Source organism: Lygodium microphyllum, chromosome 28 (genome assembly GCF_053477565.2).
Source record: "Lygodium microphyllum isolate KBCC chromosome 28, Lygodium_microphyllum_v1.1.10, whole genome shotgun sequence".
NCBI lineage: Eukaryota > Viridiplantae > Streptophyta > Polypodiopsida > Schizaeales > Lygodiaceae > Lygodium > Lygodium microphyllum.
Genome location: NC_141162.1, coordinates 82,414,557 through 82,440,656, shown reverse-complemented (window position 1 = coordinate 82,440,656; position 26,100 = coordinate 82,414,557). Strand labels below are relative to the sequence as shown.

General features: G+C 42.9%; 1 protein-coding gene across 2 annotated transcripts in view; it reads left to right on the top strand.

Moving 5' to 3' along the window:
* Positions 1-26,100, top strand: part of LOC148011682 (heparan-alpha-glucosaminide N-acetyltransferase-like protein (DUF1624)) — a 352,978-nt gene that overhangs the window by 7,158 nt on the left and 319,720 nt on the right. For both annotated transcript variants that reach the window (XM_087670955.1, XM_087670954.1), the window contains exon 2: positions 21,289-21,426. In XM_087670955.1, coding sequence (XP_087527081.1) covers positions 21,289-21,426 — 138 coding nt within the window. The remainder of the gene's footprint in view (positions 1-21,288; positions 21,427-26,100) is intronic.

Here is a 26,100-nt window from a genome sequence, read left to right as displayed (position 1 = left end):
CTGCCATTCACCATTCAGCACTCCTACACTCCGACTAGTGGTCACAGACTTGGGATCTGTCTTTGGTGGATGTCACACTCCGACATTGCTCTGCCCTTGAGCACACTGTACACTCTTACATTCATTTACAACATTCATTCACTTCAGAGTTGTGTTCTCTCTCTCCCTTCTTCTGTTTGTGTTTGAGTATTGAGTTTTGCGTTTGGGGTTTGAGTTTTGCCCTTTGTGTCTGTGTTTGTGTCTTCGTGTTTTTGTCGTGGTCATACACTCTGTGTGTCCTCAGTGTAAACCCTAGCAGCCTTCTTAACATGGTATCAGAGCCGGTGCTCTTGTAAAGAGTATCCTGCGGATATCGTTGAGAGCTAGTCTTTGTGCGAGGCACACAATATGACTCGTAATCGAATCACAATGTCCCAGACACCTTCTTCTCCAATTCCTATGATGTCTTATTAGGCTTCTCCATCATTGGAGGCCCTGAGACGGCATTATGGTCTCGGTGAGGAGGACGGCATTCCACCTTCACCAGATTTCACTAACATGACAGAGGAGGACTTTGAGGAGTACTATCGCAACAAGTACGGTGATGTTTACACCCCTCCTACCAATTTTGCTACCACATCCGGACCGGTTGGTGAGGTTGGCCACCTACGGCATTCGGAACGTTTGGCCATTCATCTTCATCATCTCAGTCAGGTCCAATGTCAGGTTTGTATAATTCTTTTGTGTTGCATGAATCAAAACCCTCGTCTGTTTCTTCTTTTGAGGTACAGGATCCGGATGGCTTTGCGTATGTGAACTTCAATAGAGGGGGCTCACGAAGCAGACGGAATTCAGGTACATCTATAGCTTCTGTTTCATTTGAGCATATCACACACACTTCTCACTTCCCTCCCATCCCACCCTCTTCTATATCACACCTCTCATCATCTTTCCAAAACCTTGGATTACACTCCACATCTGCATCACACACCCTAGGGGTTGGATCTTCCATCTCCGCTCCTAGCACCTTTTCCTTCTCCACCCCATTCTCTACCTCTTTGCACCATGGTACTTCGTTAGGGGGAATGCCACCTTTTAACAGAGTGTCTCTCACCTTTCAGCAAATGAGCACACCCATAACTCCTAGGATGACTGTGATGGGTATCCCCCTCACTATCCCTAGCTTCACATCTCCCATGACCACTCATACGCAGGGGTTTCCATCCTCAACTTATGGTGCGTCTTCACACTCTCCTTGGGTTACACCTACGCAGGGATTCCCATCTTTTGCTCACTGTGTTCCCATCCCACCTCCTTGGGTTCCTCATGTGGCTACCATGCCCATGCCTTGTTAGCCTATCCCTACCTATGGATCCACCTTGCACACTATCCGCATGCCTGGTGGGCACTCTGCGGCCCATTCCCAAGTGTACTCCACTCCCCCATCCTACCCCCACTACACTTTTTCACACTATTCATCTCCGAGCACTACCACTCCTGTTGCAACAGCCAAGAATGCCTTCATGGATAAGACACGTTTTAACGGGTCAAATTTCACTACTTGGTCGAATTTCATGCAACAAGTGCTTGAGTCTTAGGGTCTTTGGGACCTCTCATTGGTCTAGAACCTAGCCGGATCCTCGACTAGCTCACCTTGACTACATTCGTCAATGGAGAGTCCGCAATGCTACAGCCAATGTTGAGCTGATGCAGGGATTGCTTCTTGAGTTTCACTCTCAGTTGCAACACTTGTCGCTCGCGTCAGAGTGTTGGAGTTATCTTCTCAACTGCTATGCGGCTCGTGATTGTACTCGGCGCATCAATCTCGACTTTGAGCTTCAAGAGTTCTCTCTTAAGAAAGGGGATGATCTGAAAGTCAAGTTGGTTGACTATAGGCGGTTACTTGTCGAGTTCGCCACTACTGGCTCTCCAAAGTCAGATGATGATCAAGTTACATTCTTCTTGAATAAGTTGCTCGCAAAATACTTCAATTTCATTCAACACATCATCTCCCAACCTCGATTGCCAACCTTCTATAAGTTTGAGTGCTAGTTCTTGCGTTACGCAAGGCTGCATGATCAAGTCCACAATAAATCCTCATCACAGCCTTATTCAGAGTAGAGGGGGTTGGTTGCTTCTTCTTCGGGAGGGAAAACCACCAGTGCCAAGTGGTAATAACTCGCTAGATGCGAAGGCAAGCCAATCAAAGGGTGACTCCTCTTCCTCCGATGGAATCAAAGAATCAAGACCTATCTGGTAGCAACTCCCTAAGAAAAACCAGTTTTGCACACACTGCCAGAGAGCAGGCCATATAGACGAGGAGTGTCACTCCAAGGCCCAAGATCTTCCACCTAAAAAGCCTTAGCAGACCGCTGCGACTTCATAGTCCAGTGGGGCTATGCCTTCCGCTGTTGCCCCATCTGCTCCTCCAGCCCCCACAGTGACTGCTAGACATGTGGTACCCGGACTGCCTCAGCGGCCATCCTTCTCTGCTCTTGAAGGATTGGTTGATTGGTCTGCAGGTTCCGATCCCGTTGCACTTCATGCATCTATCTCACCTTTCTCTCCACCTCGTCAGGCGTTTCCTTGACAGAGCCTTGCTACTGGACGTACGTGATGGTGGCCACCTTCTTAGACTAGCATGTCTCTAGGTCCTATCAGATACCCTAGGTCAGTTTAGCATTCATTTTTCACACTCTTAGAGTCGGGCCCATAGGATTTTTGTCTCTACATTTTAAGTCTTCCGTTGCATTTACTCACACACACATACACATTTGTATCTTTGCACTTGTTCCTTTAGTTAGCTTTTCATTTTAGTTTTGATTTGTTTTTTGGAGCATCTTACTACTAACCTCTGTGATTGCAGATTTTGATCTCCTTTGCAGGTTTTGTTTTGAGTGTAGGGCTAACATGCAGGCTTGCCCAGTCCTACCTGGGCTAAAGACTTGGGATGTGCGCCATTCCTTAATGGTTTCATCATCCTTGGAGTTTTGCTTTTCTACCAGCATGGAGGCTTCCCCTCCCGAGGCGGATCGTGCAGCATCTCTCTTGATGCTATCATGGCGGTGACTTCTACCTAGCTCTTCCAGCTGGGATGCTTCCTCCTCCTCTTCATTCCTTATGGTTCTCAGCACCACACGAAGACCGATATCAAGATCCTATTCCTTCTTCGGCATCTACATCCAGGTTGCGAGGGGGTTTCTCCCCTTCTTGGTATTCTACAGGCTTCAGCACTTTGTCTTTGACATCGGCTTCTTCCCCCTGTTGTACCTTACCCTTTGCATTGCATGATTTCATCACCTTTGTACTAGGGCACTTGGACAAGTGAATAATTTCTCCATGAGGGACACTGTCCAAGTGGCACCTGCTCATGAGCATTCTTTAGCATGTAGCATACTTTGCACCTCATTGTGTAGAGTACCACTTGAGCAGATCCTAAGCTGTTTCCACCAGCGGCTGTTGCTACCACACCACCATACCTCTTCATCACATGGATACCTCATCACCTACTTTTTCTCGTCATCGACACCGTGAGTGGATGGGTTAGCTTGTACTGTTTTGTGATGTGTTGGGTGCACCCTCCCTACTTTCATCTTCTGGGTCACTATTACTTAATCAGCTGCATCCCATAAAATTTACCACACTTACTCAAAAAAAAAAAAAAGATTCAATGTAGTTCCATCCGCCTTTGTAGGGCTTGGTAGGCCACTAGGCAGCTGATGTGTACTCTTTGTTTGTTGCCCTGTCCTCTCTGGGGTGACTTCTTGGATTCCCTTGGTAAGATAACCATCGACTTTGTAGTCTTGGTAGGCCGTTGGGCAGCCGACGTGCACCCTTTGTCCGATGCCTTGGTTGCTTTGGGGTGGGACGCCTTGGGGTACATCAATATCACAATGACTGGCCTAACCTTTCGGCTCAAATTTGGGCCTGAGAGGGGGTGTTGAGCTAAAATATGCATTACTTGCTGATTAGCCTCTTAAACAGTCCCAAAACACACTAAAAATGCTTTTTTAGAGTAAAACCCTAAAACCGGGAGCAGTTCGAGTCCTAAAACGGGGAGCAGTTCGAGAGAGTTCAGTGGAAACCCTAAAATGGGGAGCGGTTCGAGAAAAGTTTAGTGGAAACCCTAATTTTTGGGCCGCCCTTCCACATCTATAAATAGACAGGCTGTCCCCATTCAGCAATCATCCTTTTTTGTAGGTTACACCAGCCCACACACCCTCTGCTGCTATTGGCGCCTAGTTTCCAGCCTGCAGCACGCCTCCATCTGCTGTCTAACCATCATCGACTGCAACCACATCATCTTCAGCCTGTCCATTGCTGTAGGCGACAGCTCTCAGCTGTTGGCGACTGCTCCAGACTGTTCCAGACTGCTGTTCAGCCTGCTGTCCATCATCTCTAGGGTCAGCCAGTCTGTGTTTTCAGCATTGCAGGCCCTGACACTCTCAGACACTGTTTCAGCCTGCTATTTACAGCAAACTGTGCACAGTTTCCAGCCCTCGATCAGTGGTATATTGCTGTGTTTACCAGTTTCCAACCTCCAGACTGCTGCGTTTTGGTGACCAGCCTGCCGCCATTCACTATTTAGCACTCCTACACTCCGAGTGGTGGTCACAGACTTGGGATCTGTCTTCGGTGGACATCACACTCCGACATTGCTCTGCCCTTGAGCACACTATATATTCTTACATTCATTTACAGCATTCATTCACTTTAGAGTTGTGTTCTCTCTCTCCCTTCTTCTGTTTGCGTTTGAGTTTTGAGTTTTGTGTTTAGGGTTTGAGTTTTGAGTTTTGCGTTTAGGGTTTGAGTTTTGCCCTCTGTGCCTTTGTTTGTGTCTTTGTGTTTCTGTCGTGGTCGTACACTCTGTGTGTCCTCAGTGCAAACCCTAGCAGCCTTCTTAACACCACTCTGAAAAAGTGAATGAGAAGGCCCATGGTAGACCCCTCATAATCACTTTTTCGCAACACCCATAAAAGGGAGTCATGGCAATTACAATGGCACAAACCTTTTATCAAAACTATTTATTGAGGCACAAGTGTCATATAGACTTGGCCTCCTTTGTCTTGTGCTCATTCCACTTGTTCCATAGAGTAGACACCATTGTTGGGTGAACGGCGGGACCACATCTCATAAAGGCACTCCAACAACAACTACATGAAAGCAAATTGAGTTGAAGAAGACTTCTTCAACTCAAGTGTGCTATGCTTGCAATATATTGCAAGCACCTTTATCTTTCCTATAAAGAAGGTGGCAATTGATGTAGCTTTATGTACTACTGTCTTCATCCACTTGAGCTTCCCGATGTCCTCTGTGAGCAAGTCCAAACAATGACTTGCACATGGAGTCCATAAAATCATAGGAAACTTAGCCTCAAGCAAGTGGCCCATGTGTTGACAATTTGGTGCATTGTTGGCAACGACACGCATCACATTTGAGGGGCCCAAATACAACCACAATACTTGACTTAGAGAGAGAGAGTTGAGCCTTGAAAGATTCAAAGAGAGAGAGAGAGAGAGAGAGAGAAAGAAAGAAAGAAAGAAAGAAAGAAAGTTATATTAACGTCTTCTAAAGACCAAAACTGGCCTATGAGACAAACTGTGATACAACTGATGAGGTCCAGCTATCCAAAATAAAAGTGCTGAATGAAAAGCTAAAAACTGGAAACTGAAAGTACGGTGCTGTGAGTGTGATAAGTGTCGTGTATGTGTATGTGCGTATGTAGCTCTGGTACTCCAGATAATGGCTACAAAAGGGGAACAAATGTCGGCTGTGATAGGGGAACAACTGTCGGCTGTGATAAAGTGGTGCGATGTGTATGTGTAATAGATGCAGGGAGATATACTATCCTGGGATGTAGTAGCAGTCGTCGAAGTCGCTAATAGTAGGTGATCCCTCCTGGATGCAGGATGTGGTACATCGGCGGTGGAGAAAGAGCAAACTGGAGATCTGAGATCCAATGTGTCGAGTGTCGTCGGATCTCAGTCTGCTGTCGGGTCCGAAACCCACGGATCCTCGTGCGGCGTCGGGTACGCTGGTCCTCAGCCTGCTGTAGTGTGAGCTCGGAGGTCTGGCTGGAGGCTGGTACAGTAGCTCTGGTCTTGAGCGACAGGCTTGGGATGCTCTTGCAGCGGTGTCTTTGAAACAGGACATGTGGTCCTGGATGTATCCATCACAAGCCGGATATACTTATTGATCTTTTCAACATCCAAATACTTGGGCCAGACTGGATAGGATCTACATTTTCTAGAGTGATTCTTTTTTTCCTGTAGTCATTGATATGTGGGTGGAAAGACATTATGTTTTGTCAGATCATTATCCATTGATCTTGGAAATGAGCCACAGACCTGCACACGCATTCAAGGCTCTCCTTGCACGTTTGCCTCTTCGTTTTAATTAATCTTTTCTGCAGCAAAACCAGTTTTTGGAAGGTGTTCAGCAATAGCTTCTTTTAGCTCGAGGGTACTATCTATAGGAATGGAAGCATGGGAGGTTTTTAGGGATAATGCGCAAGTGCTATCCCGACACTATGGTATTCAACATGCTTCCTCTTTTCGAGCTGAACTGCAGTATGCCCAATCATTATTGGCCCATTCCTTGTCTTTGTGTTAGTCTGGGGATTCCAATGATGACTTGCTCACATACATTGAATGGTTGAAAGGTAGGGTTCAATCTCTTCAGGAAGAGGAATATGCAAAATACAAACTACTGGCTATACGGAGAACGATTTGCACACCTTGGGCTGGAATGAAATTGTGATCCCAAGGGGTAATATAACCTGACACTTGGGATATCCTATTGGCGTACTCAGAATGCCTTTATTTTTGATTCAACATCGGGCATCCATGGGCATGTGGCTCGTGTGCATGGTTTAGTGTTATGGCCATTGGTTGAAGATAAGCCTAGGTTCGAGGCTTCCTCATGAGTAGACATAGGTGTTGGTGCCAATGTGACACTTCCTCCTCCTCTAGTGGATTCCCCTCGCATGTTGGCAAGAATCTTGTCTGTGATGCTTTGAGGGATTTCCTTGCATGGAGCAACTTGCTCCCCTATCTTGGACAGATGTTGGAGAAGTTAGGTCGCACCACTTGTGTAGTTCTTGCCGCAATACTTGCATGTCCAATGGTGGGAGTTGGACTTCTTTGTGTCCCTCTCCACATGGATGGCGTGCAAATTGAAGGCCTCATGCTTCTCACAAGTCATGGTGCAGATGGAGGCTTCAAGCTTAGAAGTTCGGGTGGGGAAGAGGAGAGTAAGAGAGAGGAAGGGCGAGGGGCTTGAGAGAGAGGGAGAGTGAGAGGCTTGAAAGTTGGGGGGGGGTGCTGCTGGGAGAGGGTTGATAGATTGATGCTTGAAGATGGAGGGGGTCGGGAGAAGGGGAGAGAGTGAAAGCTCAACCGGCAAGATTCAAATGATGCTTAGGAGAGGGAGATGAGAATGCTTGCTGATTTGGTGCATGAAAGATGGAGGGGAGGAGCACTCTTTATAGGCTAGAGAAGAGTGTGGGAGAAGAGAGCGATCCAAGCCCCAAGAGCATAGATGGATCATGGCTGGAATCCAAGGTTGAAGGGCTGAAATGATGGAATCCAAGGGCCAAGGATGGAGCTTCAAGTGTGTGAAGTCAAATAGTCAAAATTGAAAGAAGGGTCATGGGTGAAAAGCTGGCTGGAATCCAAGGGGACTGGGGTAGGTGTCCACAGCTGGAAAAGGGTGTAGAATGTGATATCCAAGGCCTAGAAACTCCCTTAAGTGCCAGGCAAGCACCAACATCTAGAAAACACACAGTTGAGACAGCTTTTAGTAATGCAGGAATGCACCCAGATACAATGGCAAAAATAGGGTCTTTTTTCCACCTTGGTACGAACCTATCTGCACATTGTACGGAGGCAATAAATCCTCCTACCTTGTGCCCCTCCCTCTTCTATGCGAGCTTTGAATGTGAGCACATGGTTCAAAGTGGTGAAGCCTCTCATACGACCAGCTTGTGTTGGAGATCCTTGATTGCATTTTTTTGCTCAAAGACTCAATTCATGTTCCAAAATAGAGTCGTAGATCTTTTCCAAGCAATGTCCAATCATAATTGTCTAATAGTTGGCAAGAGACATGGGGTCTTCGCTCTTAAAGAGAGGTATGATTGCACGATTTACTCAAACATGCTAGGAATTCCTTGGATGTGGCTGTTAAACATGTAACAATACCTAGGCCAATGTGTCTTGGGCATGTAAAAAATAAGCAGCCACTAGTCCATCGTGATCCTATACCCTCCTTGTTTGCAATATGGCAATAGGATCTATGACCATTCTTCTTGTAAAAAAAATTATTTGGGTTGGTCTATGTATGGCATATTTGGCTGTTCTGAAACATCATATATATTCTTTAAATATTCGTACCATGTTTCTGGTGCTGCAATTTCTGTAGGTGATCCTTTCTCTTGAAACATCCCTTAGTCCTAAAAATAGTTGGTATATGCCATTTTTTAGCTTAGCAAGATAGGCACATTTTTTTTTTCTTTTGTAGTAAAGATTGAAATATTCTCTTTGCTTGGTTATGTGTACATGTACCTAACGAGATATCTTTTGTAATCTAGCTCTAATTTGATGGCATTCATCATCATATAGACTATTCTAAGGTGCCATGTTCCTTACATGTCTATCTGGAGGGGTTTTGCCATGTGGAATTGCATACCATTGTAGGCACATGTAGTGTATCAATCAAGATGCTAGTGAGTTTCCTTGGGGAAGTATTGGGATCCATATTCCACAACGTATTCCATATTGCCCCAAGATATACTCTAGAGGTCTCTCTTATAAAGTCATACCTTGGGTCTATTTGAATGTGAATTTGTAGTTTGTCGCCCCACTTGATATACTGTTGAAAAAGTCAAATATGCATGATTTTCTGTCACACTAATGAGACTATCAGAAATACGAAAACTCTTGAATGTCTAGGACCAACTATGCTAGCACCTCCTTTGTTATTCCATCATGTGAGAGCCCTTGAATTTGGCCATTTTTTAAAACCATTGTAGATCACAAGTTGATGTGCACTGCCCAATGTCTGTAAATGTGTCCCATGATCAGTTACATCTCCTCTATCTTGTGAGGTCCTTTTCATACCTGTCTCTTTTGGGGACAGCAATTTGTACATAGGATCATCTATGTTCATTTGCGAAGCTTGAACTTTTCCACGTCCTTCCTTACTGTTTTTGCCTCTTCTTAGGCCTATATGCAGATCTTCCCTTTTTGTCAGCCTTGAAATTCTGCTTTGGTGTCTTATCCTCATCATCAACCTTGAAGCTGGTAGACTTCCCATGCAGCAAAGCATCAATGGTACATGCTCTGTCAATGAAGTCACATACTAGTCATAGTAGTCTCGATTAAGAAATCCAAAGCTCCTTGGGCAGCCCACAAGAATACTTTTCAATCAAGTCAAAAGGGGGGACAACATGATACGAAGTAATGGGGAGCACACCTCCCAAAACTTCTTGTTATATTGTTTCAAAATTTTGCCTTGTGATGTATTGAAGTTATGCTGTATGGTCATTACATCAACTTCAAAGGTACTAGTCAACCATGGGGAAGCAAACATTAGCTTAAATTGATCTCACATTGACGGTGCTTTACCTTGTATCCAAATTGTAGACCACCATTGCAATTCATTCCCTTTTAGAAAACTAGCTGCCTTTCAGACTTTTGAAGACTTAGTGAAGTTTCCCCCTTTGTAGACTACATTAAACTATTGAATGAAAGTCAATGCTTTCAATCTATGTTGTGCCCTATTGAAAACTTCAAACTTCACTTCTTTACCACCCTCATCAAAGCCCTTTGCTTTGCCTTTTGGTGCCAACTTATCATAGGTAAGTTGCCGTAGAAAGGGTGCACTTGTTGTTCCAACATTTTACCCAACATTAAATGGTGCATTTACATAGCCAGCAGCTGTCCTATGAGTCCTAACTGTACTAGTTTGCATAGATGCATTGTGAAACATGTTACTTTGTGCCCTAGGCATCATGCCAACTTGTGTTTCATTGGGTTTGGCATTCCACTTGCCATACCCAAATACATTTGGCCTTGCATTTGCATCGTTTGCTCCACAGGCAGCATTTGCCTTTGCTCATCATCTACATTGGGAGCATCATGAGACTGTTCAGGCTCTTCCTTAGTACATCTTGTTTGCTCTAGAGGATGACTTTCTCTTCTTGCCTCTGTTGTCCTTCCTTGAAGAGTTCACAAACTCAATAAATTGAGAATCCTTTGTCGATTGGGCAAAGATATCAGCTCTGTCCTTAATCGATCCATTGTATTCTTCACCTTCTTGCTGGTCATCAACATCAAGAGGCCTAGAAGGACTCGCATTTGGTCTACACCAACATTATCAGCTTGTTGTTCATACTGAGTGCCTTGTCCAAGCTAAGGCAAGACAGTTCCTCCATTTTGTGAATTTTTAGACTGAGAGGCATCATCACTGCTTGATTCCATCTCACTGCATGAAGACATTCTTACCGTAATGCTTAGCTGATTACAATTTTAGCACTAAAGCAATGCTTTTGACTTCCAATCAAGTGCCACGGCCCTACCAAATCAAGGGAATTGATGGCATCATGACAATGGAACTATGAACCAACTTTTCTTTTTCAAAAGTGTAGTAAATGACTTGAATAAATACTAATTATAGTAAGCATAAAATTCATATAAACTGAAAATACAAAGGTTACCACTTAATCTTGGACAATGGAATCTTGGTTGGCACCAAAACTCGCACCCCTTGCAGCATTTCTTTAGCTCATATTAATATTGGACGAAGCACATGGAGATTTGTTCCAATCTCCTTCAATTTCTAATAACTCTTGATGTCTAAAATGACTGGCAAGCCTTCAACCTAATTTGCCCCTTGGTCTAATAAGGGATTGGCCTCCAATTGACCCCTGGCTAGTCAAAATGAACCCCAAATCCAATTGGAATTACTGGCTTCTTGAAATCTTTAGCAATTCCTTAAATTCCAGCTGTTGATTCCAAGTACCAAGCCTTCAATTTCTTGGCACGGGACGTAAAGCAGCTACTAAACCCTAACTTTTGTTGTAAATTGGGGTTCATATAAACTAATGCTCTTGCTATCCACTGTTAATTGCTGAATTTTGATGAAAATGGCTGAGATCTGCCATTGTGTCATTCCTCCATTCAGGGGGTACCACCTTCTTGATACTCCAGCCCCCTTCATACCTTGAAGTCTCTCTCTCTCTCTATATATGGGTTGGCAGCTCTAGAAAGGCAAACCATTCCCCCATTGTAGAAGCTACCTGTGTAGAGGAACTCCCCCAAGATAGGAGGGTCCTCTCTCTAATTGTATGGTCTCTCTTAGTCTCGATTAGCTGATTAAAAAGAAGTGGCTGCCTCAACTTCTCTTCACCACTTGCGGCTGCTACAGAGACTTCAGTGGGATCCTAGGGAGTGGGCGTGGAGAGATTCATTTGCAGAGACTTCTCAGGATGTGCCCTTCTTTAGCTATACCACTAGGTTGGGGAGGAGAATACAGATGAGCAAGATCAGAGTGGTGGTAGCTGCAGCTAAGCATTGAACTATTTAGGGTATATCACATGCTTTTCTTGTAGACTTCTAGAGGAGACCGGAGGACAACTCTAGCCCAATAAAGATTTCACTTTTTCTTTGGTTACTAGCACACAAGAGTTTAGGAGTTTGGCTACAGTAGAGACCCTATTCCTTGTGTTAGATGTGGGGAGCATGAGGAGACTCAAAGGCATTGCATATGGGATTGCCCACGGGTAGAGCCGAGCTTGTGGGTATGAGGATGTATAGGGGTGTTAGGCTTATCTCATCTGGGGGCAGCTTGTGAGCAGGACTCTCATGCCAATTTTCTCACAGATAGTATGGACTCAAGGGCATTGTCATAGATGGGAGCTCATAGCTGGCATTATTGCTTGATACATAAGGATAGCCAAATGTAGCTAGGCTATTGATTTTTTGGACATATCTACTGCAGAGACTCTCTCTAGGATATGGACAGAGATTGTGCATACTCTTCATGGCAGATGGGAAAGAATATAGGGAAGTTTAGAGACTATGAGGAAGAGGAAAGATGCTTTTCTCAAGGCATTGGATTTTGGGACCTTTTTCCTCTTCCAAACCTACTTGGTTTGGCATTATAGACCTCTCAACTGGCTATTCATGCAAGCTTTGTAATAGACTTCCCCTTGTTATATAATTCTTGGTATGGAAGTCTCTTAAATGGCTGCTTTGTAATTGGCTTTTTGCCTTGGGACACTTTCTTTTGAGGTGTGTTAATAGAAATTTTACTTTTCTTTGGAAAAAAAGGCCGAGATTTGGCTGGAGCTTATTAAAGAATGCTGAGCAGAGAGAAAATTTAGAATTTCTTCGCAAAGAAGTGTTTGAATTATTAGCCAGCTGCCTCTTGACCAGCAAACATGCAGTCGCCTACAGCCCAAGGCTCCAAAATGCTGTTGCCTACCTGTTTCTGGCCTCTACAGGCTATTGTGTGTGCTGCTCAAGGCCTCCCAAATGCTGTTGCTTGCCTGGCTCTGACCAGCTTCTTGCTGGCTGGAATGGCTGCCAATCAGTTGGTGCCTGTTGGAACAGCCTCTTCTCCCTCTCTCTCAGCCAGTAAACTGCTGGAAGGAACCTCCACCAGCCACCAACAGCCTTCCCTTCACTTGCATGGGAAAGTTTTGCCAAATGGCACATTTCTTAATGGATTTTTCATCCATTTAAATACTTTTCAGAATTATATTTCTGAAAATTAATTGTAGCCCTTGTCCTTGCCTAGAAAATTAAATGTGCCATTTTGACTCTGAAGTGGTCTTGAGTATCTTAGTACTTGACTAGTATAAGTTATTACAACTTTTGCCTCTAACACCCATTGACATCTTGGATTCCTTGATATGTCATTGTGACTTATCTAATTTACACATCACATGTTCACATCTAATTAATGTCTAAGCCAAATACTAAGCAAAGCATTACAAATTTGCATCCTCGTGACACCATCCATATCTCGGGATAGTGTTAGTTGGTGGTATATTACATCGGGCCTTGCAATGGAGCGTGGTCTGTTATGGTATTAGTCATGGGCTTATGGATGAGCTCATGACTATGTTATGGTATTAGTCATGGGCTCGGGGATGAGCCCATTTGGCTCTATGGACATCTGCATTCCTTTTTAATGCTCCCTGAGCCCATGACTATGTTATGGTATTAGTCATGGGCTCAGGGATGAGCCCATTTGGCTCTATCGACCTCTACATTTCTTTTTAACTCTCTACTATAGCTTGTGACATATCATGTGCACATAGGATTTGTGAGGGTGGTTTATTGGTATAAGAACAACAATCTTTTCTTTACTACACGACATAACAACATGCACTAAACCACTATAAGCTCATGGATTGTGATGGTTCAAGCCAACTCCTTTAGCACGTGTGTTTTGTAAAGTCTACCAAATAAACAATCTTCCAAGGCCCAAAAAACCCTTGGATTTGGCTACATATCATCTTTCAAAAAATAACATTTTTGGAAACATGTTAATGTTGGTTGTACCGGTTAAGGGTTGGCTTTTAGGCCTTTCAATGCATGTGAAGGATTTAGCATTATGGTTTGACCAAAGAGTAGGGATGATGTTATATTAGTTTCTTGTTAGGACATGCAGGAAAGACTGTAGGGGGTGTTTGGATTAGTTATACAGACATGCCCAAAAAAGTGAAAGGGAGCGACGGATCAAAGATTGGACTCGAGAACTATGGCGGGAGAGCAAGAGCAAGAAAGGGAGAGACTAGAAATGGGAACTCCAACAGTCACAATGTGTGACCGGGCCTTCCTTTATTCAAACTGTCACTAAAAGAATAAAGAATAAAGTGACGGTGACGGGCGCCCACCACTTGCAGTGTGCAGTGGCGGTGACTGTCAGTGTAGTAATACACGGGCGGCTAGGCAGAGGTGCCTTTACCCCGAACAACCTCCCACTTAAAGGCGAATCTGCCCCAGTGAGGAGTGAAAAGAAAAAGAAAAAGACAGTATAACATGTACACATGTACAACAGGATGAGGAAAGACGTCATTTCATTCCACGTCCATCAACCTCCTGAGGAAGGCAAAGCGCTCTGTAGAGAGACTTTTCGTGAGCAGATCTGCAAGATTTTGGTAAGTCGAGATCGTGACAAGATCAACAGACTTGTCCTCAACAACCCTACGTATGAAGTGATACCTCACCTCAATGTGTTTCGTCTTCGCATGGAAGACCGGATTCTTGGCTAACTGAATAGTACTCATAGAATCCGAATGCAGTGTAGGGATAGCATCAATTCCAAGGTCCGCAACTAAACGACCCAACCAAATGGCCTCCTTGCAAGCCTCAGTGGCTGCAACATACTCGGTCTCTGTAGTAGAAAGGGTCTGTAATTTCTGCACCCTGGACATCCAAGAAACAGCACCTCCAACATATGTGAATACATAGCCGAAAGTGGACTTCCTACTATCTGCATGTCCTGCATAATCAGAGTCAGTGTACCCCACGACTCCTGTATCCTGGCTGCCATAGCATATGCATATATCTGCAGTGCCCTTTAGGTACCTCACGATACCCTTTACGGCATCCCAATGCTTTTTGCCAGGTGTAGCCATATAGCGTGCCACAACACCAACTGCGAAGGCAATATCTGGACGAGTGGCTATCATGGCATACATAAGACTGCCCACTGCGGATGTATAGGGAATCTTGGCCATCTTGGCCCTCCGCTCATCTGTCTGCAGACAATTAGCCTGTGATACCTTCACATAAGAAGGCAATGGACAGCCAATAGGCTTTACATCCTGCACGCGGAAGCGCTCAAGGACTTTATGAATGTACTCCCTCTGTGACAAGTAGAGGAGTCCCTGATGCTTGTCGCGTATAATGCGCATACTAAGTATATGAGCGGCCTGTCCCAGATCTTTTATCTCAAAGCTCTTCTTGAGTTGAGCCTGAAGAGCATCTAGCTCATCATGAGCTTTCCCTGTTATCAGCATATCATCCACATAGAGTACCAAAATCAATAAAGAACCATCACGAGCTTTCTTCGTGTAAAGACATGGATCCATAGCACTCCGGCTGTAGCCCTGTGACTGCATTAATGCATCAAACTTATGATACCACTCCCTAGGTGCCTGCTTCAAGCCATAAAGGCTTGTCTTCAATTTGCACACTAGGTGCTCCCTGCCAGGTTCTGCAAAGCCCTTAGGTTGCTCCATATAAATCTCATCATGCAAGTCCCTATGTAAGAAAGCCATCTTGACATCCATCTGGTATAAATCCAAGTCAAGCTAAACAACCAAAGCCAAGACTAAGCGTAGGATGGTCATCTTAACCACAGGAGAAAAGACCTCATCAAAGTCCACACCATGCTCCTGCTTAAAACCCTTTGCTACCAATCTAGCCTTGTATGCCGGCTTGGGGTGTCCAAGGGTACTTTTTAGCTTGTACACCCACTTGCATGGCAAAGCCTTCTTGCCCGTAGGCAAGGAAACCAAATCCCAAGTGTCATTCTTATGCAAGGAGTCTATCTCAGACTGCATAGCCCTCCCCCAAGAGTGATTGCCATCCTTGCGTATAGCCTCATCATAAGTGAAAGGCTCTCCTGCATCTGTAACCAAGACATAATGCATCGAGGGCTGAAATCTATTTGATGGACGTCTGTCTCTAGTAGACCGTCTCACGGCAGGCTCTGCTACTTGCTCAGCTGCTTGTTCAATGTCGTGACCATAAGCATCTGCTGCAACTGTAGGCTGTCCAACTGGCTGTGCGGGAGCTCTCGGCTCCTCCTGAAATATGACCCTGCGGATCTCAATAACTCTCTCCGGCTGCCTATGCATATTGTCTTCATGGAAGACTACATCATGACTGCGGATGACTTTCCGCGCCTGCGGATCCCAGAGACGGTAACCCATCTCGCGTGTATCCCCATAACCAAGGAAAATGCATTTGACACTCTTGGGATCCAGCTTACTTCTCTTGTCTCTGGGTACATGGCAAAATGCCTCACATCCAAAGACACGGAGATGTGTATAAGAGGGAGGTTTTCCAGTCCATACCTTCTCTGCAACTTGGAAATCCAAACTACTAGAGGGTGATCTGTTTATGACATGCACAGCTGTACTAACTGCCTCAGCCCAAAAGCTTTGTGGTAGGCCTGCATGGCTAAGCATACTGCATACACGCTCCTAGATGGTTCTATTCATCCGCTCAGCCAAACCATTCTGGGGGGGGGTGTAGGGGGCGGTCAACTGACGCTTAATACCCCTCTCATCACATAACTGCTCAAAAGCACGTGAGACATACTCACTCCCATTATCTGTCCTTAGGCATTTTAGTCTATACCCAGATTGGTTCTCAACCAATGCAAGCCATCTCTGAAACACAGCCAAGACATCGAATTTCAGCTTAATGGGATAAGCTCAAACTTTCCGTAAAAAATCATCTATGAACGTAACAAAATACTTGGTACCACCCATAGACTGACAAGGCATGGGTCCACAGACATCTGAATGTACCAATGCCAAGGGCTTACTTATGCGTGGCCTACAAGACTTCTTATGTGTAGACCTAGTCTGCCTGCCATAAAGACAATGCTCATATGAATCAAAACATGTATAATCAAGGGGCGATAAGTACTGCAAACCAGAAAGCATTTTCATTCCCTTCAAAGACATATGGCCCAAACGGACATGCCAAAGAGATACTTGTGGGATAGAATCCACAGAAAAAACATGATCAAGGGGAGAAGCTGATACAATCAAGGGGTAGAGACTGCCAGCCTTGGCACCTCTCGCAATCACAAGTCTGTCACGAGTGATCTTCCATGTAGAGTCTCCAAAACATACATGATATCCTACGTCATCAAGTTGTTCAGCTGACATGAGACTGCGTGTTAAAGCAGGTACATGACGTACATCCTACATAACAAAACTGCTGCCAGAGGGAAACTACAGCCTAACATTACCAATGCCCACAATATCAAGAGAGCTGTCATCACCCAAGCGTACAGAACCCGAAACAGTACGGTATGAATGAAACCCCTCTCGGCAAGGTGTCACATGAAAGGACGCACCTGAGTCCAAGAGCTAACACTGTGCATACATAGAGTGTATCTCTGTCATCTGCGAAGCACTAGAAGAAGCTGCTAGGATATAATCATCATCATCAACATCCTCAGGTTGCATAACATTGATCTCTTCAATTTAAACACTGGACTTTGCAGGTACTATGCTGCGATCAGAAGACTTATCCTGCACTTTGTCTTTTCCCTTATCTTTGCGCCTTTCATTGCGCAATTTATGGCATTGTGGCCTAATATGGCCCTTTTTCCCACAATGGTGACAAGTAACATCTGTATTCCTGCCACGGGATTTGCTACGTGACTTCCCACGAGACTTGGATCAAGATTTCTGAGAATCCCGTCCACGGCCACTACCACTGCCATGCTTTCCATATCCATCATGCCTGCCTCTAACTGTCATAGCATGAGACACACGAGAGGCATCCAAATTCTTACGGTTAACCTCTTCCTGCAGAAGAGCACTCTCAACATCAGATAATTTCAAGGTAGCAGTAGAGGCACATAATGCAGTGTGGAATACATCCCATGACTCATTAAGAGTACTAAGCAAGAAAAGAGGAGTGACATCCTCTACAAAAGTGATGTCCTGCGAAGTTAAGTTCTTGAGTATAGTATGGAACTGGCTCAAGTGAGCAGACATAGTCACATTCTCCTTCATGCGCAGATCCATAAGCTGCTTTAGTCAATACATCTGGCTCGCTAGACTTTTCTTGTCATAGAGATTTTTGATCTTTTCCCACAACTGCCATGCACTCTGTTTTTCCTCAAAGACATTATAGTGAACCTGTTCTGTGAGAGATAATACAATGGTTGACTTGCATAACTCATCAAGCTCAAGCCATTCCTCATCTGGCATAGTTGCATGCGGATGCCCACTTAACCTCAAAGGTTTGATCCGCAATTTCTGCACCAACACCTGCCAAATCTGGCTCTTCCAATAAGAGTAATTGTACCATCAATCTTAGTGATGTTGAAAATAGCATGATCAGTGGATAAACTCGCCATAATGCAGGCTGGAAGACTGTAGACAGTTCAAAACTACTTGTTGTTTACTGCAGAAAATGACCAAAAAATCACCAAAATCGAGGGAAAATGGCGAGGAAAGTGGAACTAAAGCTGCTGCCCACCAAGTACTAGTGAAAGTACATCATTTCAGAGTGTCTTAGCATGAAAAATCCATGTCAGTCCATATATATACATGGTTTCTGTAATAAATTTCAGATTTCAGTAAAAAAGAGCTAACAGTGTCAAAATCGGATCCCAAGGCAATCAGATACTGCCAAGACCAAAGCTAGCATCATGCGGGCATAGCATAAGCATATGATGGTCGATAAGCATGAATCCAACACCAAGTATGCCATACAAACATCTGCCAATGAGTAGACACACCCCCCAGTCAATGGGGCAAAGTGTTCCTGCCACTACCAAAACTTGACACAAGTAGGTGTCAGTTCACCAAAAATACGGATCCAAAACTGAGACTTAGCTCATAAGCATACAGTGAACCAAGACATATGATGTATCATCCCAAAGGGTAAGAAGTCCCAAAGTCTCAAGTGTCTGTAACTGCTCAATAGCATGTAATGGCTCAATCCATAAAAGTACCGCCTGCTCAATGTCTGATAAGCATTCAAGAATGCTCCCACTGGCACAAAAGCCGTATGTACGAGCTCAAGAGCTCAAGCCAAGGCAAGACATAGTGCCAATAATATAAGTCCAAGACAATACATCAATAGTACATCTCGAACATGTAGGCGTAGAGCATCCATATGTAGCATCCGTAAGCATGTAAGACATCAAATACATCCCAATCCAAACTCTGACAAGCCAAGTAACATCCAAGACTACTCCAGATAATCCAAAATGCATCCAAGGTGGAGCTTCAATGAGCACTCAAGCTCAACGTATGCATAGGGTAATCAACCGGGACATGAGTATCAATTCGTAGGCAACGGGTATGCATAAACCCAAAGAGCATCACTGTCAAAGCATATACCACGGTCAAGCACGAACCATGTCAATGAGTGCGTAATATCAAAGCTCTTCCAAAAGCATCCGGAATGAAATCCAAGCTCGAAGTCGTACCCCGAAGATCAATACTTCATGGCATATATCCAAGACATAGGCCGGAACCAATAGGCATAACCCAAAGGATGTGTAATAGCTTCAGTCCGCTTTTATTACAACATGAAATGACTGTAAAAACTGAGAAATTTCAGTCCCAAATCAGTGCCAAAATGATGGCATAACATGTGCAATCCATCCCCAAGTCAATCGGCATCCAATAAGCATCAAACCGGTTGACTATGTATGCCTAGACAAGCATAGCATTGACTGTCAATGTAGCATCAGCATAACATGACTGTGAACTGCTGTAAACAGTCCCAAACAGTGTTTGAATCAGCCCCAAATCAATGTCCAATGCTCAAGCCTTCAAGACCGAGCATCAAGCATGTGCAAATGCCTCAGAGGAAGCTTATGGAAGTGCCCAATGGCCTGGAGCTTGAGGAGGATCGGGGTGGAGCAGATATGGATCAGCCTGAAATAGGCGCAAACAGTATGTTGCTGTCCTGGGGGGACCTGCAGCCCATGTGGCATACCTGGGATGGAGTCGGGGCTCAAGTAGGTGCCCAAGGGGGCACACACCAAGCCTCAAGGGTTCTTGAGCAGGGGCAATGAAGATATGAAGCACCGGAGCTTCAATGGTGGCTGCCCCAAACTGTTCACAGCCTGTGTGACCAGAGAACTGAAGTAAACCCTGAAGAAAATGATCAAATACCTCTGATGTAATGCCCTGAAGGTGCCCAACAATGCAGGGAAGGTGCTCGGGAAGCCGGGGAGTGATGGGAACTCGAAGGCGTCGGATATGGCTGCCGGGAAGGAGACCCAATGCAAGTAGGGAGTCGATGGAATGTTGAGAATGCCACAAGCCAAGCTTAAGAGTCGGAAAGCAAAGCTTTGATACCAGTTGAAAGGGAGCGACGGATCGAAGGTTGGACTCGAGAACTATGGCGGGAGAGCAAGAGAAAGAAAGGGAGAGACTAGAAATGGGAACTCCAACAGTCACAATGTGTGACTGGGCCTTCCTTTATTCAAACTATCACTAAAAAAATAAAGAATAAAGTGACGGTGATGGGTGCCCACCACCTGCAGTGTGCAGTGGCGGTGACTGTCAGTGTAGTAATACACGGGCGGCTAGGCAGAGGCGCCTTTACCCCCAACAAAAAGCTCAAAACTAGATACATGTCCCAAAAGCTAACAAAAGAAAGTGCACCCATATCAATGATATATGGATTGTTGAACTTATAATGCCTGCTCCTCAACTTCCAAGGGATGAGAATTATTGCACGCATGAGCTATTTATTAGCTCTACAACAAATATGGCCAGTTGTATAGCAAGCTTGCTGAGTTCGATCAATTGATCTAACCAATTGGTAAATAGGACTGGCAAGTTGATGAATAAAAGACAATGTTAGTGGTGTAGCAGGCATAGAGACCCAGATACCAGTACACACAGCAACATAGATAATAGTTGAACCCAACAGCAGATTAGTTCTTGTGGACAATATCAATTGACGGGATGAATGAAGGAAATTAGGCCTATTAAAAACCACAACTACTACCTAGTTTACTGGTTCCTGCCAACAATTTGAATGAGATCTAGCAGCTCTCTTGTATCTTTGGTGCTGATTAATCAGAAGAGCCTCTGCATTCCGATGGCTGGGTCAGGGGGACCAATTCTGTAGTCGAGGGCAGATTTCATCTCTGAGTATTCATTCCAGAGGAACAGCTTGTGTGCATTTCAGTCAAGTGGGGGTTAACCTTTGTTTGCTTGTTCAGAGTGTTTTCTCACACACATTTGTGAATTTAAGTAAATGCCAAGAATGCCAAAATCTGCCTTGGTCCATGGAGTGGGCCCATTAACTCAAAATATGCTGCTGCAATGTAAGCAGCACTTCTATACTTGTTGCAAAAGAGATGATGTGTTTCTTGGCTGTGATGAAACTAACTGCCCTGTTTCCGAAATGTAGGACAATCTGCTTGTTTTTGAAAAAATGGGTGGGTTTTGCATCATTCCTAATAATGTGCACGGTACTGTCAATAACTTGGAAAGCTTCTTGAATCAATTAGTCTGCTGCTGTACTAAACAAGTGAAATTGTCCTGACAATTAAATAGGGATCACTTTGCAGGTTATGATTCTTGTAGATGATGCAGGTGGTTTATGGCCTTCAATAAACCATTCTCCATGGAATGGTGTCACTTTGGCAGATTTTGTGATGCCATTTTTCCTTTTCATCATTGGCATCTCAATTGTTCTTGCACTGAAGGTACTATTTTAAGAAACTGAAAATTGATTGTGATACACTTGATGAATGCTTTCTTGTGTGATTCATGGAAATCAGTGAAACCATTGATTTGATGTACAATGTACAAGGAGGCTAATTTGATATATAATGGACAAGGAAGCTCCACATATCGCTAGCAAAGCAACAAAAAGATAGGGAAAACTCTATTGGATTACTAAGCAAACTTCCATACAATGAAATTCACTATGTCATGCACACATATCACCCTCTTTCAATCACTTCCTGGTGCGAGGTCTCATCCCATGTGGGTGGACTCTCATATAGACTACATTGTTATATATCGTTTGGTGTATTTGTGTTTTTAAAAATTGAGTTTTGTGTTTCTTTTGTAAATAATTTCAATCAAGTTATATTGTTAACTTTCCCTTATTTCAAACGAAGATAAATAGATAGATTAGATATGAAACGACCTGTTATATACATGGATAATGCAACTCCAAAATAATGCGAAGATAATCACGTAGTGGTTCGCAAATTGCAGCAATCATCAAACCTGCACAGAACTCAACCACTAACCACTAAACCATTAATATGTTAGATCAATAAAGAGTGAAACTCCTTTAAAAACCGGCCATCTAGTCAAACTTCCTTATAATGAGCTCCTAGTACTGAAGGAGTATCCTAACCGTGCGTGCAACTAACTACCTAACCATGTGAAGACTAACTAAACTAAAGTGCACTAAAATCTAAATGTAAAGGTATTAACAAACCAAAAGTGTTTTTTTTTTTTCAGGATTATTTGTTTTGTATGTTGTTTAAAAAAAAAAAGTAGAATAAAGTAAAAACCCAAAATGCTCTAAGCAAACAATAACCCTAATCCAAAATCATCCACACTATCTAAGTCAAGCCTATCAACTAAACCATCAGATATAGGATGCTCATGAATAGCCTCCAGTGTAGACACATCAGATGTCATAGACCTGCTATCAGGTGCATTGCTAAAAACCTCCATCATATCATGGAGCGGAGCCACAAGTGCATTGTCATAATAGGGCATAGGTGCCACTGGTAAACATCCTAAAGAGTAGCCCTCGGTCACATCCATATACCAATAGATATAATCCCAATAGGGACAACTAACATTAACTTGATCATCAGGATATGATGGAGTAAAACGGTAAACAACAGCTTGATATCGGAAAAATTCATGTTGCTCTCTACCCATCCTAGACTGAGCAACACCACGCTCAGGTGAGAATCGCATCCATCCACAGAAAAGCCATACTTGCATTCCATTAAAAACCCCCAAAAGAAAAGAAATCCAAATATAGATTAGTTAAAGGATTATTCTAACCACTAATCTAACTATACCTAACTAAACTAAGTCACAAAATATTTAAGACAGAGGCCATTAACTCTAAATATCTCATTTTCAACGTTAATATCTTGTACATCAAGAGAATCATTATTATAAACTTTAACAGCCTTAAAAGGTCCTAACCAACGAATTTTGAGCTTTCCAAGGAATTTGTAATATTGACTATCATATAATAAATCTAATTCATCTTCTTTAAACTCTCGTATTTTAATGTTCTGATCATGCCATGCCTTACTGTGTTTCTGCATTGCTTCTAAGCTCTGTAAAGCTAATAGTCTCTCTTCATCTAACCTCACCAATTGTAAAATTCTTTGCTTTAACAATTCAGCCTCACCTAATTGTAACGAGAGGGCGATTCGTAAAGTGGGGAACTCTTGCTCAATTGGAAAAATAGCATTAGTTCCATAAACTAAATTGAAGGGTGTATTTTGCATTGTCATTTTATAAGTGGTTCTATAGGCCCATAATGCCTCATATAAACGTTCATCCCAATCTCCCTTGTGAGAAGCAATCGTTTTAGTTAAAATCCTGCAAATAATGCAATTGGTTACTTCAACCTGACCATTAGCTTTGGGATAATAAGGCATTGATTTACGATGCTTAATTTGATATAGTTCTGTTAACTCACTAATAAGACCATTTAAGAAATGGGAACCTCAATTACTTACTAATTCCAATGGACACCAAAACGGGTAATGATATTCTCATATATAAACTTAGCCACATCAATGGCTTTATCCGTCTTAAGCACTTTCGCTTCTACCCACTTTGTAATATAATTAGTACAGACCAAGATATAACGATTAGATCTATATCTGGTAGGCGGATCAATTGGGCCTACAAAATCAATTCCCCACTTCTCAAAAGGCGCTAATGAAAATATAGGTGTCAAAGGTGTAGCAAAACTCTTAGAAGGACGACCGGTCCTTTGACAGACATCACATTTTCGACAATAATAATAAGCATCTTTAAATAGAGTAGGCCACCAATAACCAATTAATAGAACTTTCATTGTAGTTAATTTACTGGCAAAATGGCCACCGCACGGCTCATTATGCAATGCCTTAAGAACCACAGGGGCTTCATCTTCCCTTACACATTGTTGATAAATACCCTTGCATGGAAAGAATTTATAAAGGTAACCCCCCAATAATCCATAGGAGCGTGGTTGCATTAAAATTTGTCGCTTTCGTCGTTTATCAGCACTAGGTGGATATCGAGCTGTGCTAAGAAAATTTGCAATATCGGCATACCATGAAACTTGCGTCTCCACAGTAAAAAGTGATGCATCTAGTAAATCATCCTCCACACCTTTTTCCTTATCAGATGTTAATAATTGTGAAAGATGATCTGCTAGAATATGAGCTCTATCAGGACGAGTAACTATTTGAAAATCAAATTCTTGAAATAACAACATCCAACGAATCACACGTCCCGAAAGTTTTGCCTTATTAAGCAAATACTTTAATGCTTCATGATCAACTTAAATAGTAAATTTGTTTCCTAATAAATAATAATGAAAGTTTTCCACTGCAAATACCATTGATAAGCATTCTTTCTCAGTGGTCGTATAGTTTCTTTCCGCATCACTTAAATTACGGCTTGCATAATAAATTGGATGATTCACCTTATTGTTATCTGCTTGGCATAAAATTGCTCCTACGACATACATAGATGCATTGGCATGAATATGGAATTCCTTTGTCCAATTTGGGGGTGCCAATACTGGTCCTTCAATTAACTTTTGCTTGAGAAATTCAAATGCTTCTTGACAAGCAACAACCCAATTAAAAGGAGTATCCTTTCGTAGCAAATTTGTCAAAGGTGAGGCCACTTTTGCAAATTCAAAAATGAATCGTCGATAATAATTTAGATGCCCCAAAAATCCACGCAATTGCTTTAGGTTTGTTGGAGGTGGAAGTGCAGAAATCTTAGAAATTTTAGCCAGATCCATAGCAATGCCTTCTTTAGAAACAATATGCCTCAACAACGTTCCTTTTGGCACTCCAAAAACACATTTATTGGGGTTCAAGGAGATACCTACTTCGTCACTACGTTCAAATACTTGCACCAATTGATCTGACGTTTCTTTTGCCGTCCCATAGATACAAAAATCATCTAGAAAAACTTCCATCCATTGTCGTAGAAAATCTTGATAAGTTGCAATCATAACTCTTTGAAATGTTGCGGGTGCATTGTACAAACCAAAAGGCATCACTTTATAAGCGAATGTACCCCATTCAATAGTAAAGGTAGTTTTGGATTGATCTTCTGGATGAATTAGCACTTGATTATAGCGGCTAAACCCATCCATGGAAGAATATAGCTCATCACCTACAACCTTATCAAGTACCTGATTTGTAAATGGCAAAGGAAAATGATCTTTACGTGTTTTGCTATTTAGCTTTCTATAATTAACACAAATGCGAATCTTCTTACTGTTCTTCTTGGATACTACCACAATAGGGAAAACCCATTTACTATATGCAATAGGATACATAAATCCCGCATCAAGAAGCTTAGTGATCTCAGCTTTGACCAGTTCTGCATACACAGGATATGTTCGTCGTTGGCGTTGACATACGGGTTTTGTACCTGGTTCTAGATCAATATAATGCTGAAAAAGTTCAACTTTAATACCTTTAAGGTCAGTATAAGACCAAGCAAATTCCCCAACATGTGCTCGTAATACTTTCTCAAACCTTCCTCGATCTTGGGATTCCAATTGAGCTCCTAGATATTTTCCTTCTGCCATTTCTATCTTAACTACTTCCACTTCGGGCTCTTCAAGAAACAAGGAGGCTATCTTCCGAGGCTTGATTGCAGGTACATCCTCAAATATCCCCATTGATACATTTTCAAGCAAACTATTCCTCGCACTCGATTCTGGCTCTTCTTTCCTCGTATTGACAGAATGTACCAAGGGTAAAGTCCTATAGGGAATAATAGTGAGATTATCTTGAGTAGCACCATCAACCTCTATTCTATAGACATTTTCTATCTTAGAAAATGATTTTGCAATATAGCTTTTTCAATTTTTACCCAAGCAGCCATTAGTGGCGTTTAAATCCTTATTTGACTTCATTATAAATGAGGATTTGATAGAATTAATTACACTAGGTATCTGCTTTGAATCATATGGATATTGAGCATGTAACTTACGATAATATTGATGTAAGATCTTATTGTTCTTTTCTAAACATTCTTAATCATCTAAACTCCAAGACCATTGGCTACCCTTAAGCTTAAGAATTAATGAATGCAGATCCTCATTTTCCTGACCTTGAATTCAACAACCCAAATAATGTATGACTTGT